Source organism: Crotalus tigris, unplaced genomic scaffold (genome assembly GCF_016545835.1).
Source record: "Crotalus tigris isolate CLP2741 ecotype Arizona unplaced genomic scaffold, ASM1654583v1 scf7180000017576.4783729, whole genome shotgun sequence".
In the NCBI taxonomy this organism is placed as follows: Eukaryota; Metazoa; Chordata; class Lepidosauria; order Squamata; family Viperidae; genus Crotalus; species Crotalus tigris.
This window is the reverse complement of record NW_024096487.1, coordinates 1,534,791-1,556,535: the sequence shown is the minus strand read 5'-3', so window position 1 is coordinate 1,556,535 and position 21,745 is coordinate 1,534,791. Positions and strand designations below refer to the sequence as shown.

The following is a 21,745-nucleotide window of genomic DNA, read 5'->3' as shown; positions in this document are numbered from 1 at the left end:
AAAGGAACGATGGACAGGGCCCTGTACCGTCAAATCTTGGGTGAGAACCTCCTTCCCTCAGCCAGAGCATTGAAAATGGGTCGTGGATGGGTATTCCAGTATGACAATGACCCAAAACACATGGCCAAGGCAACAAAGGAGTGGCTCAAGAACAAGCACATTAAGGTCCTGGAATGGCCTAGCCAGTCTCCAGATCTTAATCCCATAGAAAATCTGTGAAGGGAGCTGAAGGTTCGAGCTGCCAAATGTCAGCCTCGAAACCTTAATGATTTGGAGAGGAGTGGAACAAAATCCCTCCTGAGATGTGCACAAACCTGGTGGCCAATTACAAGGAACGTCTGACCTCTGTGATTGCCAACAAGGGTTTTGCCACCAAGTACTAAGTCATGTTTTGCAAAAGGGTCAAATACTTATTTCACTCATTAAAATGCAAATCAATTTATAACTTTTTTGAAATGCCTTTTTCTGGATTTTTTTTTTTTTTTTTTTTTGTTATTCTGTCTCTCACTGTTAAAATAAACATACCATTAAAATTATAAACTGATCATTTCTTTGTCAGTGGGCAAATGTACAAAATCAGCAGGGGATCAAATATTTTCCCCCCTCACTGTATATGTATGTGTGTATGTGTGTATATACATACATATGGAAAGATAGATAGATAGATAGATAGATAGATAGACAGACAGACAGACAGACTGTATGGAGATAGATATATAATACGCACACACACACATATAAATATTAATCACTGTCCATTTTGAACACATAGTGGAAAGAGGAAACTTGAGAGTTCACAAGTTGATGCTATATGGAACAAAACTGTGGCTGAATTTGGATGTTCTGCTTTGGATACCACGAAGCCTCCTCTCAGAAGGTAACAAGGAAAACACGTTGGGAAGAGGATGTGTAGCATACTTTCATAACTCTGAACACCTATTTGATGTCGACAAAACATATGTAACACAGAATATACGAACTTCAAAAATTATGGCATTTCATCATTAATGGGATAGATATTTCAGTACTTAAGCCTAAATTTTGTATGCCCTGGTCTCAAACTGAAGGCATTCCAAGTTGACCTTTCCCCAAATAACTACTATTTTTACAAGGATGAAATGTAAATAATTTCAAATGGCTCCAAAAGAGCCATTAATGTCATTTGTCCTTACATGTGACTAATTGTTAGTGACATATTGAGTTTTCATCCGGATACGGTTATTTTCTAGGTCTCAAAAGCAGTTGCTTTACAGACTTGCAGAGATGTGCTAGAATCATACTCTTATGTTCACTTCCTTCTATCCTTCTATCCAGCACATGGCATATAAGTAATGCTTGACTAGGGTCCACAGTATTGTCAGGGACTTTACAAATCCTGTCCATGACTGGCTTTTATTATTGCCTTCCGGGCAGAGGCTTCGTAGTATTTGTATCTGTAGCAGGACAACAGATTTAGTAACAGCTTTGTTCCATATAGCATATTTTTTGAATCCAGTTAAGCTGTCATGGGTCTTGCACAGCTCCCATGCATACATTACAATTTAAAATAACATTATTTTCATTAATTTCCCACCTTCATTATTTTTTATAAACAATTCAAAGGTAGTGTACATATCGAATATTCCTTCTTCCTTCTATTGTCCGCACAACAACAATTCTGTGAGGTGAGTTGGGCTGAGAGAGAGACTGACTGGCCCAAATTACTCAGCTGGCTTTCACAGCTTAAGAAATATTTCGGAAGTATAGTATATTGAAATTTGTACCATGTTATGATATTACAAGCATGTAACACTACAGAATAAATAAAGTATGCAAACAGTATGTAGACTATTATATGATTTCATACAAGTATTAATTATGTTCCAGACAAAGAACAAAGAGCAGTTTAGCAACTGAGTGACTGTGATTTGACATTTAAAATTGTCCTACAACATGATACTTAGAAGATCAAAAGTGTTTTAAAATACTCCCTTAAACGAGTCCAAGTTTAGTGATGACTCTAAGCCTTCCATCTCTAATTTGGAACTCCTGTCTTGTAAAATAGCTGGCATATTCACAGCCATAATACAACAATTTGAAAATTGAGGTGATTTGGCAGGATTTTATGAAGCGCTTTGCCAGCTCTCAAGAATGTCTAAGGATGTTGCAAATTAAAATATCTGAATGTATCCTAAACCAGGGCTTTTCAACCAGTGGTACGGGTACCGCCTGTGGTACATTGGCACCTGGTAGGTGGTACGCAACCATCCTAGAAAAGTGGTAGCGGGGGAGGGGAATGAGCTGAACCGGTGGCAGCACCACACAAGCCTGAGCGAGAGATGGCTGGAGCTGCAGGGCTGTCAGGGCTCAGCAGAAGTGCCAGGATCAGTGCCACTTTCCAGCTGATCGACGCTTCTTCGGGGCTATTAGGGCTCAGTGAAAGTGCCAGGATCAGCGCCAGGTTCCAGCTGGAGCTCGGCGCCGATCCTGGCGCTTCCGCTGAGCCCAGAAGAAGCGCCGATCAGCTGAAATATTGCAGCATCTCCAGGGTCTTGTGATTTACATTCAGATGCTTGGCAACTGATTCATATTTATGACGGTCACAGTGTCCCAGGGTCATGTGAAGTGACCAAAACCTGCTGCAACCACCCAGCAGATGGGGGGGGGAATAAAAACCAAACACTCCCCACCCCACCCCACCCTGCCAATCCTCAACAGAAATGCTCACAAGAATGAAAACCTTGGACAGGAAGAAGAGCACTGCCGGGCGGGCAGGCAGGTGTCTTGCTCGGCTGTGGCTTGGGGGACACTTTTTTCAGTGTCACTGTAACTTCAAACAATCACTAAGCGAACTGTTGTAAGTCGAAGAGTACCTGTATTTTATCACTTTTTTCCTTTTGGGGGGGGGGGTCATCAAGTTTTTGACACCTTGCTAGGGGATTGGTAGTTCTCGGATATTGCCATATCCTAAAAATGGTACAATGGGTGAAAAGGTTGAAAAGCCCTGTCCTAAACCATATATTGTCAAAAATCACCACCAGTCAATTGCAAAGGACAGCTTTACTTGGAATAGCTTATATCCTGCAATGATATCTTTAACACCATCAAAACAGACCATCTGTCTATCCAAGGTCTTTGAGAAGGACTTGTGGGTGGATAAAATCATTGAATAAATATCTGGCTAATTGAGAAACAAACCATACTACATTAAAAATCTATATGGTGAGAATCACTCCAAGAATCAGATGGGTGGTGTTCTTAATAAAACTATTCTTCATAAAAAGGTACCAACAGTATCTTAGTTGATAGTTTCCGTGCCTTTAACTGAATTTAGATTTTCCAGCATGAACAAAAGAGAAGTTGCCAATAACTAAAGTAAAACTAACAGAAGTGCATGGAACAAGAGCCAAAACATTCTTATTTTAGTTGGCTTGAAAAATTAAACTTTTAATATTTGTTAACAGTCTGAAGCAAGATTTTGATGTTAAAGAAATTAATTTGATGTTGAATTTAATAACAGCAGCAAGGTTGTTGGTAGGGCAATATTGGAAGAAAGATTCCTTGCCGACTATAGAAGAATGGACCCTTAAGGTCTCAAATTTAGCAGAAATGGCAAAAATTTGGGCTTATTTGAAGGATCATTCACAAGAAAGATATATTTCGGTTTGGAGAAGATGGATAGATTATATTCAGAATAAATATGGAACTAAAAATTTCCATTTACTTTATGAATAAATTTTAGAATATTATTATTGTTATTATTATTATTAATAGTTTATTATAGTGAAATTTTTATTATATTGTATTGTTTATGAATTAGGATTTTAATTTGTTTATATGATCAAGTTTATTTGCAAATTGTTTATTCTGTGTTAAAGGGGAGTTAAAGCGCATTATATTTGTTTATCTATATAGTTGGTTAATGTTAGTTAGATTATGATTATTGTATTTGTTACCTTGTATTCAGCTCTGGGAAGTGGGGAAGGGGGAGGGGGTGGGTGGGTTTTGGGGTATATTTTGTAATTTTTGTAAAACTTTTTAATAATAATAATAATAAAAAAACAGTCTGAAGCAAGGGGTAATGAAAACCAAATCGAAGAAATCCTATAGTCTTTGCTCCCAGGAATTTTATCTCAGATGGTTAGAGGAAGGTTGCTAGTATCAACCTTTACAAAATTTTAAGTCATGGGTCCCAAGCATCTTAAGGACTGTTCAGAACCTCATTCTGTACTTTGGATTATCCTCAGAATCCTCCTCTGGATAGTCTTTCATGCTATGGTGGGACAAGAAGCTACTTGGGATACCCTTTGACCACTAACAGCAAAATGCCCTCCACAGTGAGGGCATCCCGCTGTTTTCTACTTAGGGAATTCTTGGCACCCACTTGGTTTTATTTCAAGTATCAGGCAAATACATTTTTTTGTTTCCTGTGTCTTTTAATATATTAAGACTTTAAAGTTATATGCTGAATGAAATCATTTAATTTTTCTGTTATGTTTACCTTGCTAACGAACTGTATTTTACTTATTGTTATTTCAGTTAAAAAAAAAGATTTTAAACACTTTAAAATGTGATCTTAATGTTTTGCAAGTAAACCCAGGAAAATCAGTTTTGAAGAGCAACATGTTAATTTTTAAAATAAAAAAAAAAGACTGAATTTCATAGTCAGGTCACTTTCTGTGATTTTGCCTCTCAGTGGCTTTACCTATTGTTAAAGTTATTGGTAAAGTGATCGCAGGGATAATGGATTCCTAGGGATTTTCTGTCTGATATGGTTAGCACTCCTGCTGAAACTCTAGGTACACCTACTCTATTTAGCTGCAGACTAAATTTGCACTACGTGTTGTCCAAGGCTTGGAGTCTCAGTGAGGACTGAGAGTGATTATTAACACATTAAAATCATTCTCACATATTGCAATGGAAAACTGATAAGTGCTGCATAAAGTAACGGGGAGAGGGCTGTCTTTGTTACTGATGTTCTTCTATCTATCAGAACTGACAGTCTTTCCACAACATAAGATCTTTGTGGCATTTGATAATCTACCCATATTCTTATTAATATTGTCCAGGAACACAGGATTATAGTTGTTCATATTGTGACAATTTATGACATGATCTGTAGCCAGATGCTTCTATACAATGAATATGGCTAGTGCTATCAATTCTTTTTTTTTTTTCCTATACATTCTTTGCTTACTGTCAAAGCTTTCAGATTTTTCCGGCAATTTCAGATGCCAAAGAAAGCAATTTTTCTTTAAAAGCTCACTCAAATTAATTGCATGCGTGTTGAGTACAGAGTCAGACAGCTATTTACTTCTAACAGATAGAGAAGGATTAAGTAGGAACTTTATTTACTTGGAAGTATTTTCACTTTAAGTATAAATTGTCATAAAAAAGCCAGAACTGTTATATGAATGTTGGTTTAATCATCCTAGAGCACGGGTGTCAAACTCACGTATCGTCGCAACGTATCGTGACTTTTTTCCCATTGCCGGCAATGGGGTGAACACGGTTTTGGCATGATGCATCCAGCCCGCGAGCCGGCAGTTTGACACCCCTGTCCTAGAGCAAAAAATTATTATTCTCCCAAACCAAAAATTCTAAATAAATATCCAGAATAAATCCATTACTGGTCATCTACATTTTTCCAGTCTTTCTTGGATATATTGAATAGTAAGGTAAGAATTATGACTCCAGAGATTGTTCAAGATGTTTCCTTCAAGAAAGCTGAAGCTGCTGCTGCTCTGCATATACACAACCCATTCATTTTCAGCTGTATTCCATATGTGCAACTCTCACACTGCTGGTTAAAAGCCTCAGGTTAGTAATATCAGGTAATATATTTTGTTTCAGGTACAAGTGGAGATTCCAATCAAAATTATGCATTAAACCAGTGGTTCTCAACCTGTGGGTCGGGACCCCATTTGGGGTCGAATGACCATTTCACGGGGGTCACCAAACCATGCTGTCCGCCATTTTTTTCCCTTTTCCCTAGCTGTCCTAATCCCTCTTATTGGTGGCCACACCCACTTGGGGGTCACCACAACATGGGGAACTGTATTATGGGGTCACGGCATTAGAAAGGTTGAGAATCACTGCATTAAACCAATAGGAAACGAATTTTTCTGCTCCTTAGGTACCAAATATTTGATCTCTATCGAAGTAGGGAGAAACCATCAGAATAAAGAAAAACAGGTTACTGTACAGACATGAGTTAATAAAAATGGACCCTTCACTCTCATCCCAGGAAGACATTGTTTTATGACAAATATATGAGCTGAAGCACAAGGAGAAAGAAAATTCTGCAGCTTTGGTAATTTCTTTTTTTTCAGTGATAATATCAATACCATTGAGATAATTGATGCAGTAGTTATTCACTGCCTAAATATTCCTAAAGCAAATAAAAAATATAACTGAGTGGACTCTGTTCAAACTCATGCTGTTTTAAGAAGCTGAGAACGATAGGTTTGCACAAGCATATGTGACCTGTGACATTTTATAACCGTCTTAAGAACAAAATATTGCTTCTGCTACAAAAAGTAGCCATTCGGTGTAAAGTGTAACAGCGTGAATAAAAAGGCTCAGATTAGAAAATTAAATCATTAACGTTAAAGATGATTTTTAAGAGAATATTAATTGCTATAGCCTAGAGATGTAAAAATTTGGAAGTATGAAATGGAGGACGACCTTCCCCCCCCTCCCATTTATTCAAAACCCACACAAACATTTGGGAGAGAAATTAGCACTATTGAAACATCTAAAAGAAATAGGTTATTGTAGGAATGTAAAATGTATTGTGATTAATAGGTTTGCTCATAAAATTCTTTTTATGTTAAATTTAGTGTGGTTAACACTTGACTTAAAAGTGAGTAGGGTGAAAGTTTTCTCACAAAAAAAGTAAATTCATTAATAATTTACATAACATACTAATGTAATTAAAGTTTTAAAATATAGTACAGAGAAGAGCAACAAAGATGATTAGGGGACTGGAGGCTAAAACATATAAGGAACGGTTGCGAGAATTGGGTATGTCTAGTTTAACGAAGAGAAGGACAAGGGGGGACATGATAGCAGTATTCCAATATCTCAGGGGCTGCCATAAAGAAGAGGGAATTAAGCTATTTTCCAAAGCACCTGAAGGCAGGACAAGAAGCAACGGGTGGAAACTAATCAAGGAGAGAAGCAACCTAGAACTAAGGAGAAACTTCCTGACAGTGAGAACAATTAATCAGTGGAACAGCTTGCCTCCAGAAGCAGTAAATGCTCCAACACTGGAAGTTTTTAAGAAGAGACTGGACAGCCATTTGTCCGAAATGGTGTAGGGTTTCCTGCCCGAGCAGGGGGTTGGACTAGATGACCTCCAAGGTCCCTTCCAACTTTACTACTATTATTATTATTATTATTCAATTCAGAGTGTTTACAGCGGTGTAAGAAAACATAGCATGCTTTCTTTGATTTCCTCAATCTTCTTTATTTTTGTAGTATAGGAGACAATTTCAAGGCTTGGAAAAGACGATCCTTTCTAGGTTCAAAGTGCCAGTTCTGGCTGGTCCATCTCTGGACCAAAACACGTGTCTTTTGGACAGAAGTGTTCTAATGTAGGGAGAGAAGAAAAAGGCAAGGCCCTTAAAGGTGGCAGCTAAGTGGAAGTAAAGGACACTAAACTGCTGGGGGAAAAAGATGAGTTGGTAGGAGAGGGATAGGGTAACATTTAATTTTAACTGAATTATAAATTTAAGATCTCTATTTATTGTTTTAATGTTTTATACGGCACATTTATTGAATGTGTGTAAGCTGTCTAGAGTCGCTTTTGGTGAGATGGGCAGCATATGAGTTTATTAAATAAATAAATAATGAATGAATATAATATAATATAATATAATATAATATAATATAATATAATATAATATAATATAAACATGGCCTTGCCCTACTTAACTTCTAAGACCCATCCAGACTGTGTCTCAGTTAAAATCCAAAACAATCAAAAGCTTCTCAGTTTCTGTTGAGTCAGACTGAGATCTCCCAAAGGTTCTGGCTGAACTTCTAAAACACAGTACCTTATGTTTGATTCATGGTTAGAATGAAATCATTCCCTGCCACAAAGAAGAGGGAGTCAAGGTATTTTCCAAAGCGCCTGAGGACAGGACAAGAAGCAACGGATGGAAAGTAATCAAGGAGAGAAGCAACCTAGAACTAAGGAGAAACTTCCTGACAGTGAGAACAATTAACCAGTGGAACAACCTGCCTCCAGAAGTGGTGAATGTTCCAACACTGGACGTTTTTAAGAAGAGATTGGACCGCCATTTGTCCGAAATGGTATAGGGTTTCCTGCCTGAGCAGGGGGTTGGACTAGATGACCTTCCAACTTTATCATCACCATCACCATTATTTAGTACTCTCACTAATGTATGTTAAATATTTATTTACTTTCCTCTAATACAGTGTTTCCCAAACTTGACAATTTTAAGGCATGAGGACTTCAACTCCCAGAATTCCACAGCCAGCAATGCTGACTGTGGAATTCTGGGAGTTGAAATCCACATGCCTTAAAATTGTCAAGTTTGGGAAACACTGCTCTAATACATGTGGTTCATAACGACCCCATCACATGATTCTATGTTATTCTAAGGCTATTATTAGTGTTTCAAAATGTTTGAATCAGTATTCCAAGTTCAAAGTTATGAAACATGGCACAGAATGTGGGTAAGCAACTTTGACAGAATTCCTAGAAGAATTTTAAGAATCAAGAAGTATATCTTACCGATTAAAACAAATTGCTTAATTGATAAGTATGTAGAAAAACATGTAATGTATGCTGCATCAGCCAAAGATATGTTTTCCCGAGGCTTAATGCAGGTGAAAGGTTATCCCCAAAATAATTGTCCCTGAAGGAGAACCGCTTTGGGGGAAATTCATTTCAGTAGTGAAACAAAGATAAGAATTTGGGAGAATTCTTTTTTAAATGTAACCTGGGCTAGAATGAGGGAAATCTAACTGGGATTATGGCAGGAAGGAACTATGATAACTGGGAATTAATTAGCATGTCAGATAAGAACAATGGAGGTTAGTTACATAGTTTGTGCCTACCCTTCCTGCTGCTATACATCTCACTCAGAGTAATTGCAGGTTACTCTCTCATCTGCTGGTACTGTTGTTAAATGCCAGAACAATGAGTATTACAATGCCAACCTGATGTGCTTATAATTAAAATGGGGACTGGGAAACTAGGAGACAGGTATGTCCTCCTCGTGCTTGACTCTGCTCCAGTTTAGATAAGAAAGGGAGGTTGCTACAGTCTGCAGGAAATTTCTTTGCCATTCTAGCTTTCTATGTAACTAAAATCATTGTGGAGCAAATAGTAATAGTAATAGTAGTAAAGTTGGAAGGGACCTTGGAGGTCATTTAGTCCAACCCCCTACTAAGGCAGGAAACCCTACACCATTTCGGACAAATGGCTGTCCAGTCTCTTCTTAAAAACTTCCAGTGTTGGAGCATTTACTGCTTCTGGAGGCAGGCTGTTCCACTGATTAATTGTTCTCACTGTCAGGAAGTTTCTCCTTAGTTCTAGGTTGCTTCTCTCCTTGATTAGTTTCCACCCGTTGCTTCTTGTCCTGCCTTCAGGTGCTTTGGAAAATAGCTTAATTCCCTCTTCTTTATGGCAGCCCCTGAGATATTGGAATACTGCTATCATGTCCCCCCTTGTCCTTCTCTTCGTTAAACTAGACATACCCAATTCTCGCAACCGTTCCTTATATGTTTTAGCCTCCAGTCCCCTAATCATCTTTGTTGCTCTTCTCTGTACTCTTTCTAGAGTCTCAACATCTTTTTTACATCGTGGTGACCAAAACTGGATGCAGTATTCCAAGTGTGGCCTTACCAAGGCATTGAAGAGTGGTATTAATACTTCACGTGATCTTGATTCTATCCCTCTGTTAATGCAGCCTAGCACTGTGTTGGCCTTTTTGGCAGCTGCAGCACACTGCTGGCTCATATTTAGGTGATTGTCTAGTAGGACTCCGAGGTCCCTCTCACAGTTACTACTATTGAGCATGGTGCCACCTATGCTGTATTTATTACACATTTAGGGATTTTGCTGATATACTTTCCACATCAACGCCCAGTTGTTCTTTTGTCTGAACTGATAAATATGGACCCAAATTTTGGGCTGAGAACTCACTGAACAATTGTTCTGAGTTATTTAAGCATCCATACTAAAAGCATCCATGGTTAGAGCAGCCTAAAACTTCATAGCCACCATGACCAACATGAGGTTATCCAGACTAGCCCAAAACATGTAGCTAGTCACATTCTGGATTTTGTGTTCCTTCATGGTTTACTTTGCAAAGCATATTCAGTTCCCTGAGATAACTATAAACTGAATACATGAAATTACTTTAAAACTTATTGGAATTTAAGGGAAAAATAGAAACACAAGGCATTTGAGAAGCAAGCCATTCCCATTTCCACCTTTTATCCCTCAAAAGCAGACACTTCATTCACCTTTCCACCATAAGTCCTCAGGAAAAAAAAAAAAAACATTGAAAGGGATTGGAATTTTGCAGTATTATCCACCTCCAGCTGATTGGGGGAGCCTGTGGTCCTGAGAAAATTGCCCTCCCCCATTTTAACATCTAAAATAAAAATAAATCATGAGCAGCTTCTATATGTGGTTATTAAAGTACCAATATACTCAGCTACTTAAGATATCAAGTTGTTTACCATATATAGTATGTAGCTGCTCTTCAATTTGCTAAAATTATTTTAAATGTATGTTAGTTTAAGAGTTTTACATACAGTATCTCTCACATTTGTCCAGGTATTCTACAGTGAACACCTGAATTTTCTAGCTGCAAGCAAGCTGCATCATATGATGCTTTAACACAGTGTTTCTCAACCATGGCAAGTTGAAGATGTGTGGACTTCAACTCCCAGCATTCTCCAGCCAGCATGGCTGGCTGGAGAATGCTGGGAGTTGAAGTCCACACATCTTCAACTTGCCAAAGTTGAGAAACACTGCTTTAACATATCTCAAAAGGCAGAGGAAGAAGCTTGCAAAGTAAGTCAGATACTTAATGTACTAGAAGGCACAGTCATTAAACAAAATTCTCCTTAATTTGATAAAAACATACTAAATTGAAAAAATGTAAAAACAAAACTTTTAAAAATAATATATACATATGCCTGACTCCATCTTCAGAAAAGTATGTTGTAAAGATCTCAATAAAATCTTTAATCTTAACAAAGGTAATTCTGTTTTGGATGACAATATTATGATTTAGAGGAGCATAGTGCTCCAATAATTACACATAAATTCCAGAATAATATCTGCTTTAGGTCTTCTACAGTGGAAAAAAAATCCTGTGTTTTCTGCAAAACTAACAAATCTGTTATGACAGGGGTGTCAAACTCGCAACGTCGCATGACATGTCGCGACGTATCGCAACTTTTTTTCCATTGCCGACAATGGGATGGGTGCAGTTTTGGCATGACGCATGCAGCACGTGGGCTGGCAGTTTGACACCCCGGGTTATGGCATTAGTTCACAGATGGTATCTGTATGAACTTTAAATCAGAGAACTAATCCAAGAGTAGAGATCAGTACAATCCTGTCTGTCTTCTCTTCTCTAAGCATCCTGAGCCAAGACTTATTTTTCCTAAAAGTAAAATGATGCACTAGGGCACAGGTCTGCAACCCGCGGCTCCGGAGCCGCATGTGGCTCTTTGAGCCTTCCCCTGTGGCTCCCAGCCTCCTCTTGCCATTTGCAGAGAGAGACAGAGACAGAGAGAGGCACTTGCGCTTCCCTGCTTCTCTGTCTCTGTGTGTGTGTGTGTGTGTGTGTGTGTGTGTGTGTGTGTGTGTGTGTGTAAAAGAGAATGGATTCACTGTGTTATCCGACAAGCTGAAAATCTTTTTGGGCGTGGCTCCTCCCTTTACTGCATCTCTGCAGGAAGCAGGAAGGGCAGGAGAGAGCTAGCTAGTCCAGCTATGCTGACTCAGGAATTCTGGGAGTTGAAGTCCATGAGTCATAAAAGACCCGAGGTTGCCTACCTCTGAGCTTGTTGGAGAACAGCTTGAAGCAGCTTGCCAGGTGAGCAGAAGATCGGAGAGAGGGAGAGGGGGGGAGAAAGAGAGAGAGAGAGGAAAGGGGGGGGAAGAGGACTGGCAGACCAAGGGCAGAAAGAAAGAGAGGGAGAGAGAGGGAGGGAGAAAGAGACACAGAGAGAGACCCTTTTGATATCTAAAATGAAGATAACACTGCATATATCCTTTAAATTGCCAACATACACTGGATCATGGAGAAAGCTAGGGAGTTCCAGAAAAACATCTACTTCTGCTTCATTGACTATGCTAAAGCCTTTGATTGTGTGGATCACAACAAATTGTGGCAAGTTCTTAAAGAGATGGGAATACCAGAGCATCTTATTTGTCTCTTGAGAAATCTATATGCAGGTCAAGAAGCAACAGTGAGAACGACACGGAACCACTAATTGGTTCAAAATTGGAAAAGGAGTCCGGCAAGGCTGTATACTGTCGCCCTGCCTATTTAACTTATATGCAGAGCACATCATGAGAAAGGCAGGGCTAGATGAAACAAAAGTTGGAATTAAGATTGCCGGGAGAAATATCAACAACCTAAAATATGCAGATGATACCACTCTAATGGCAGAAAGTAAAGAGGAACTAAAGAGCCTCTTGATGCGGGTGAAGAAGGAGAGTGCAAAAGTTGGCTTGAAACTCAACATTAAGAAAACCAAAATCATGGCATCCGGCCCTCTCAATTCCTGGCAAACAGATGGGGAAGAAATGGAGGTAGTGACAGATTTTATTTTTCTGGGCTCCAAGATCACCTCAGATGGGGACTGCAGCCAAGAAATTAAAAGACGCTTGCTCCTGGAGAAGAAAGCTATGGCAAATCTAGACAGCATACTAAAAAGCAGAGACATCACCCTGCCAACAAAAGTGCGTATAGTCCAGGCCATGGTTTTCCCAGTTGCAATGTATGGTTGTGAAAGTTGGACCATAAGAAAGGCTGAGCGCCAAAGAATTGAGGCCTTTGAACAATGGTGCTGGAGAAGACTCCTGCGAGTCCTTTGGACTGCAAGGCGTTCAAACCGGTCAGTCCTAGAAGAGATCAACCCCGACTGCTCTTTAGAAGGCCAGATCCTGAAGTTGAAACTCAAATACTTTGGCCACCTAATGAGAAGGAAGGACTCACTGGAGAAGGGCCTAATGCTGGGAAAGATTGAGGGCAATAGAAGAAGGGACGACAGAGAATGAGATGGCTGGATGGAGTCACTGAAGCAGTAGATGTGAACTTAAATGGACTCCAGAAGAAGGTAGAGGACAGGAAGACCTGGAGGAACATTGTCCATGGGGTCGCGATGGGTCGGACACGACTTCGCAATTAATAACAACATGTGTGTATATGTGTGTGTGTGTGTGTGTGTGTATGTGTGTGTGTGTGTATATATATATAGTAAAAAAGGATACATGCAGTGTTATCTTCCTTTTAGATATCAAAAGGGTTTTGCGGCTCCCAGTGTTTTGTTTTTGGTAGGAAACGGGTCCAAGTGGCTCTTTGAGTGTTTTGGGTTGCCTACCCCTGCACTAGGGGCTCTCTTGCTGGAAGACATCTACTGATTGAACAGTCTGGCAAAGAAACTGGGTCAGCCTCCAGAAATACACGATAAGGCTGAAGCTACATAGCTAGTAGGACTAAAAACTTGATTTAAAAAGTGCCTCACAGAAGGTGAAAGTGCTTCACAGAAACTACAAATACGTTATAATGTATTTTAATAGATTAATTAATGATTACACCAAACTATAAAGCTTTAGGTCTGCATATTAGGATTGTTCTTTGTTGAAGTTATTACATATTAGGAAATCTGGCACTGACAAAAATGTGTTGCTTTCAGATTAATAATTGCTATTCCTCCCAATGGATTTATTCAACCGTAAATTTCGTGCACATCTACGTATAACTGGAAAACCAGTTTAGACTTTTATTGCAAAGCATATTTCAGCTGGAATGGAAAGTAAATCTGTAAATAGAGCAAGGAAGTGGCTGGTACCAAGGGATGGGATTTCACTAGTGGGCATCCTTATTTTCTGAAGATACCAACCAGTTATGTAGAATAAAATAATTAAAGAATCTTATCAACAATCAAAGCCTAAATTTAAGTCTGATAGAGTCTTATGTTTTGCCTAGGATGTGTTAGTAATATTCTTTTAATCTCACCTATTCTTTGTCCACTGCTCCAGAGAATATACTACCTTCTGGAATTGTTTTTGCTTTATAAATTTTTAAAAGTATTGATTCTGTCTTCTGGTCAGCTCCATTCTTTTTTTATTGATACCTGTTGCTTTTTGGAAACATTATTAATTATGGCATAGACCTGTTATGGAGTTTGGTGGCCTCAACATTGAAATAATAAATAAAATAAAAAGTGGTAAGACTAAGAGGTGAAGTTATCTTTCTGATACTGTGCTGTTAGAGATGTTTTTACTGAGTTATGCCTAGCTCTTTTCTTTCAGTATAGCTGTGATTCAGCAATATACAGAAAGCCACAATTTTCCTACTTCTACCAAAGTTTCTAATTTTTACCAGAAGTTAGAAAACCAGTATAAAGGATTGAAGCCACAGAAGACTTGAATCATGGCATATTCAACTGAAAATGTCAACCGAATCCCCAATAAAAACCCAGGAGAGGAGGAGAGAGGAAATTGGCTGGCTCCACAGTATTATGAGTCAGACTTGTATCTTTGATTTTAATTATTCTTATTCAATATATATTTCTACCACAAAGCAATAGAAAATGATGTGCCTCATTTTTGTGCTACAAAAGAGGGTGGTAAATGAACTATAGGGTCTCTGATTCTATCCTGAACTTCAGTAACATCCAGAAGAAACATCTATATTATGTTTTTATTACTTCTAGAACAGTGTTTCTCAACCTTGACAATTTTAAGGCATGTGGACTTCAACTCCCAGAATTCCACAGCCAGCAATGCTGGCTGTGGAATTCTGGGAGTTGAAGTCCACATGCCTTAAAACTGTCACGTTTGGGAAACACTGTTCTAGAATTCAGGTCAATCTCTGAAATGAGGCTCTTCTTTTTCCTTGCAACAATGACACAGATTTGGTGAGCAAAGCTACTCAGATTTTCCTCTCTTTTCACAATCTCCAAATACACCTCAAGCCCATTTAGCTGTAATAATAATTTGGGTAAAAAAAACCAATACAATTTATCATAAAAAAGATTAACTCTTAAAATTTATTCCAAACAAATTACTGAAACTAAACAAATGCTTAAAAGGTTTCTAATAAAATCAAATTTATTATAATTTTCAAGTTTTAAATCATGCCACTTACTCTGGTCGGCAAATCACCAGATCCCCTTTATTAGTGCCGTAAGCTAATCCTAAACCTGGCTCAGGTAACCAGCGAGCAGAATTTATGCTGACGTGTCTCCTTTGATCGGCAGGCATTGGGTACAAGACATTGAATACTCTCTAAAACAAGAGAAACAAAATAGAATTAATAATAGTTCAAACAAGCAAAACTTAAGTTTGGAAGAAGATCAAACTACTTTTTTTACATCCTGCAAATAAAATAAGTAATATGAATCAAGAAAGTGAAAAATTTAGTATCAATCATCCTCAACATTAAAAAAAACTAGATAGCATTCTTTTCAACAAAACAATTCCAAGTATTAACAAGCTGTCTTGGCACTGTGTAATCTACCACTGGGCTGGACATCAGGATTTTATTTAGCCTGTCTATAAACATTGGCAAATATCACAGACACAAAGATGCATACATTAGTAAAATATAGATGTTGCATTTCTATTGCAAAAAACCACAAAACTATTATGTATCAAAGTTGAAATATCAGAGAACATTGTAAACCAGAATTTAAAGAGGGAGAATAGAATGGGGAGAAGGAATTAAGCTTACTAAATATGTATGTATAAGTCATGTGATTTCTTAATTTATTGACTCTTACTTCTTTCTCTCTGATCATTTAAGGAGATGAGGATATTTTTGATGTATGTATGTGTGCGCACACATTATTATCGGCCCAATCAATCTATGACAGGGGGAATAATGTCTTCCTTCAAGGTTATGTAGTGTAAGTGTAATCTACTAGACCAGAGCAGGCTGGGAGATAAAGGGGAGTTTTTTGTCTTTACAGTCTAGGGCTGAGATGATTGGCCCAAGTTGTCTGACTAGCTTCTATACCTAAAACTTAGCCCTACTCCTAGTCCAGTACCTTACACTAGTGGCTCTAGTGTGTTTGTTTATATGTGTGGGTATTAAAAACACAGTGAATAATGATAGCTACTGAGAAGTTAATAATGATATATCAATAAACTTTCACATCAATAAAAGGAGTGTTAGTGGAATACAAAATGACTTTGTCCACTTTAAAATAACATATAAATAATTTTGGGGGGGCATTTTATCTTCCCCAAAAGTAAGTGGCATTTGGAGAACTTCAGCGTAAACCGAGACCGTCAACTCTTTGGTGTTATCATTAATACCTACATAATTTCAGCATACCTGTCCTATTCTCTTGGCTGTGTAATAAAGAATCCAATATACACTGATTGTATCTGTTGCCATGGAGATTATGGTATGCACTCCAGTTTTAATGGGGCTATGATAACGAGAAGCTTTTTATAAGAGCAAAGTAGCGTTTATTCAGAAAAATAAGCATTGTTTTGAGATATAAGAGAAAAGAAAAGAATGCACCAGGGGATCATAATGCAAACTTGCTTCATGAATAAACAATTTCTCTCAGGCAACTGCTTCTTGCCAAGAAATGTGGCTGGAAATGACTCCTTGGATCTAGCAATTGCTATACCACACTTACTGTTCATTTCCATTGGGAAATTTTAGCCGGTCTGCATCTATCACAAAAACTCAACTTTCTTCACAAACATCAATTAATTGTCTATGAGAGCATAGCTCCATATGGCCTAAATCATCCATGCTAGGGATATTTAATATTGTGAATTATAGGAAGGAGGATGGTTCCTACCACCATGGTGGACAAACCTCCATACAAGACTAGGGGAGAATCTCAACTCCACTGCACTGTTTTGAGGAGAGAATTTCTCCTCCTATTCCCAATCTTTCCAGAAAAACAAAAACAAATCCAAAATTAATTTCCCCTGATGTATCTATCATTATCAGATAAATGGAAACAAAAATCTAACTTCTCTTTTTAATATACTTGATGTGAGAATAAAGATGGCATGAGTACATTTTTAAAAGATTTTAAAAAAGCAGCTTTGTTGGAATAAAATAGAGAATAACTGTTTAATGATGGGGTGTATTTGTTTAATTCCCACTATACAAATACTCCAAGTAGGATTAAGGAAAAAGGGCCGATTTAGGATGTATCAATCCATACTTACAGTACAAAAAACATTTCCTCTCTTATTCTATAGCAAATGTTCTGTCAAATATCACATCACCAAATGATATCCTATCTTCATATCCTTGTCAACTTACCTTGTCAGACTAACAGTAATTGCAACATAAGCAGTCTTCTTGGTAGAGAGCTCACTTGTTCCTCACAAGAACACTGCTGTAGGTCACAGAGATTACTTTTGTGCAGAGTGTTCCTGAGTGAGGTCTTCAGTATTTTGCCTATCTTGCTATGATGAAATTAACCCATCAGGAAAACCACAATGCTTCCTATTGAGTTTCTAAAACTAAAAATAAATTTCACTCCTTCCCCCCACCTAGGATCTGCTCTTATGCCTTTGTTTATTTTTCTTCCAAATCTATGAAATCTAAAACTCTCAAATACTGCTTTTTAAATTCAATATTTTTAGATGGTAATTGCACACCTCGGCACTTGTGTTGCTTAACTGGCTATTTATTAACTTGAACTTTTTCTTTAGCCTTTAAGCCACCTAAGATACCAATCTAACAACTTTTCCATATGGTTCTGAAAAGTTTATTAGACAGAACAGACAAACTAAAACAGTGTGATGGTCCTGAGGGGGAAGGAGACAGATAGGAGAAATCAGATTGTTGCTTTTTCCCTGGTATGCTACAGGCTTTCTATTCTCTCAATTTCTTTTAACACCTACATAAAATCACTAGGAGAGAACATCCCAATATGCTGATAATACATCTCATACATCTCATCCTGGGACATAACACACACTGCAGCAGAAATGTTGATCCAGTAATTGGAAACAAAGGATCTGAATGGGGAAAAATAGACTCCCTGCAAGAATGAATGGCTATGGGTTTCTGGATCTAATGATTCCAGGCCAATATTATTATTTTTTAAACTCTAACAAGAGTCATGCTCTCCCATTCAGAGATGGATTACAGTTTTGGAATCATCAAATACTTATAGCTCCTGCTTGACTAGCAGATGGCAGCTGTGGCAAGAAGTGTTTATAATGCATAACTTATATTTAATGTGTTAATTATGACCATTCCTTGATAACAGGAACCCTATTCTCATTTCTTGGTCACTTCACACTTAGATTACCATAATGCACTCTAAATGCGTCTGTTCTTGAAGAGCCTTCAGAAACTACAACGACAAAATACAATAGCCTGAACAATGATGGATATATCCCAATATACTGGATTAATACTGTTGCTTTGGGAGCTGCATTGGTTACTGGTTGGCTTACAGATGACCCATGGTACTGGTTGTCACTTTAAGGTCTTACATGGTTCTGCATCGAGTTATTGAGAGACCTATATCCATCTGCCCATCTTATCAGATCAAATATTGTCAACTCCTTTCAGGTCTCGTCCTTATGAAACTGTCACATATACTTTGGAATTCCCTCCCGAGCTACTCTTTTTCTCCCTGGTTTCAGTAAAGCAGTCAAAACCTGGTTGTTTCATCTAGCACAGGAGACGGTAAGCCGTGACTCACAGTGAAGCACACGACCTTGTATTTTCTGATTTATAAATGTTGATGTTAATCTTTGTTTATATTGAGGGCTTTTATGACTTTATAGCCCCGTCAGATGGGAAAGACAATTTAGACATAACATTAGCGCACAAAGATTTTATTTCTTGCCGTATACAACTCTAATAGCATTCATACAAATTGTCATTTTATACTCTATCTGTGACTGATTACTGGAAAAAAAACCCTTGCTTTTTGGTTGATAAAGATGATAAAGACAAGTTAGCTATAGCAGAGTAATTGGCCACTGATGTTTCCTCAGTCAAATACTTTAGGCTGCTATTATTCAAATTTGCCCATTATTTATGGATTCATTGTTGTTTGGATCATTGTTGTTTGGTAAAAGCACATTTCACCTTCTTGTATATTGAAGAAGACAAAAACTGCCCATTTAAAGAGATGTCAGAAAAAGTGCTAGTTTTAATTTTTGCACTGACTAAATATATCAGTAACCAGAAATTACAGGAATAGTTAGCTTCTTCTTTCCAATACATGACTGACACTACTATTTCCTATTTCCAACTTATTCTGAACCATGACAACAATACAAAGGCACAGTTCTTGGGGCCCTTTGAAGCTAAGAATAACAGCCTCCCTCCTTTAATTTTACAGGTTCTTTTTCCTAACAAAATATCTCCCCAATGCCTTTTAAAGTGTTAAGTCTTGTCTGAAAATTGAATAGTTTCACATACAGACACAAAAAATAACCCACAACAGTGTTATTTCATATCCTTGCTGTATTTCAGCTCATAAATGTATAAATTTAAGTCCATTCTCACCTGGACTGATTCCAAAGCAAACGAGCACAGTCAAACTAGCTCTTAGTATTGTTGCTCTAAACCAGAATTAATAACTAAAAATAATGTTGAAGCAGAAGATATTTAATGAAAACTAATCACTGAATCACAGAATGAGTATGTAGTAAGCCTCTACCATATGTACTATATAATTTGGTTGTGTACTGTTTTTAACAGTTAACTCAGTACACAGAAGTTAAAACAGACTCTTCTTGATACTGGTATTAATGAGGACAAAATAAACCCGTTGTCAGAAACCTGAAAGAATTCCAAATCAGATCCTATAGAGCTGAAGTAGAATTATAGATAATAAAGAAATAGGAAAAACAAAACCTAGCAGTTGGAGGATGACTATAGAGATAGTGCAGAGGTCAAACTCAATTTCATTGAGGGCCGCATCAGCATTGCAGTTGCCCTGGGGGGGGCATGTGGGTGTGGCCAGGGTGGGTGAGATCTACTGGGTGGACGTGGATGGAGTGTGTGTGGCCTAGTGGGTGGGCATGGCCAGCTCTACATTGTTCGCGTCAAGGGTGCTTGTGGGGGCCTGGGCAGGAGTGGGACGGATCTAAGGGTCTCTGGCAAAAGGGGGTGGGACCGGGGCAAATGCCAAGGCATGGTCCATTTCTTCATTCCTCACAAAGGATGACACCTCCCCAACATGCACCCAGGGGGTAGGGCCGATGTGGCAGGGGCTGGTTCCTCGCTGTTTCCAGACAGCTTTGTGGAGCTAAGACTGAATGTGCTTCAGCATAGATGGCCACCACAAAATTGTATATTGGCTCCTGGCTGGCCTGGGCCAGGGCCAAAGCAGCGGGGGCCATTCCCTCACTGTTTCCAGGATGGCTTCATGGGCCACATGAAACCACTCCGCGGGCCACATGTTTGACATGTCTGGGATAGTGTAATGTAACAAAAAGAAATGGATATAAAGGGAAAGAAGCTGAGAATGGAACAACTACAGTGATTCTCATATGTGCTATATGATGTTAAAATTAGTGTTTTATCTACAGGTTTGATATTAGGAAATTGTTTTTCACTGAGTATTCTTTTTTTTTAAAAAAACACCTCTTAATAGGATTAAAAGTATCAACAATATGGAATATTACGTTGGCTAACCTTTTTATTGTAAGAAATTGAAATTGAAAATAAACAAAAAATAATATTTTGTAAGAGTAATGGGTGCTGGCCATTCAAAAAGCTTTCTTATCCAGTTCCGATGTACAGAACATTTTAAATCAGTTGAAGAAATATAAATGGAGTAACCATTTCTTGATTTTTACGGGAGCTATACATCCTTTTGATTTCACAATTTGCCAGTTATTAAGCTGGAAAGCACCTTTCAGATATGTTGACCTATAACCTCCATAATCTCTAACCAATGCAGCTAGTGGTTGTACTCTCTGGAACCAATAACATTACTGTCCAATAATTTGAAATGTAGAGAAAATTGTTGTAATGTGTCACCAACCTAAACAGGAAGGCTAATGAACTGAGATTCTAGGTTTTTCAAAATAAGCATAAGTCCCAGTGAGAGTTACATTGTGTAACTCTGAAAAAGCAGATTAATTTTCTTCTAACTAGCTGATAGTTGACAGTCACTTAAAAGCATTTTCTACATAATTATCTGGTCTGTTCCTGAGAAGGGATATAAGATCATTCTTACTAGAACACTTTCCCAGATTGCTTTATGTAAGAGTCAGTAGATGGCAGATAAGTAATGAATGACAATTTACAAATCAACCACTCAGAAATGACAATGCTTAGTTTAGCTGCTCTCTAAGCCTACCTTTAGAATATACTTAAGCAGCTATTTAATACTGTCATGGAGATATTGTTTCAATCATGCACAATCAACACAATATAGTTCCTGTATCTGTATCTTCCCTGGGGAGCTTTCAGGAAGGTGGACCGTACACATTATTTCTCTTAACACTTACAAGTGTACCTTCCTGTAATTACTGAGCGTCAAGCCTTGAATAACTCCTAAAGCATTGTATAGAGTCATCTAA

The 21,745-nt window shown here is 38.1% G+C and overlaps 1 protein-coding gene across 3 annotated transcripts in view; it reads right to left on the bottom strand.

Annotated features, from left to right (window-relative positions):
- Positions 1-21,745, bottom strand: part of AMBRA1 (autophagy and beclin 1 regulator 1) — a 156,796-nt gene that overhangs the window by 13,492 nt on the left and 121,559 nt on the right. For all 3 annotated transcript variants that reach the window (XM_039358402.1, XM_039358410.1, XM_039358415.1), the window contains one exon: positions 15,357-15,496. In XM_039358402.1, the coding sequence (XP_039214336.1) occupies positions 15,357-15,496 (140 nt within the window). The remainder of the gene's footprint in view (positions 1-15,356; positions 15,497-21,745) is intronic.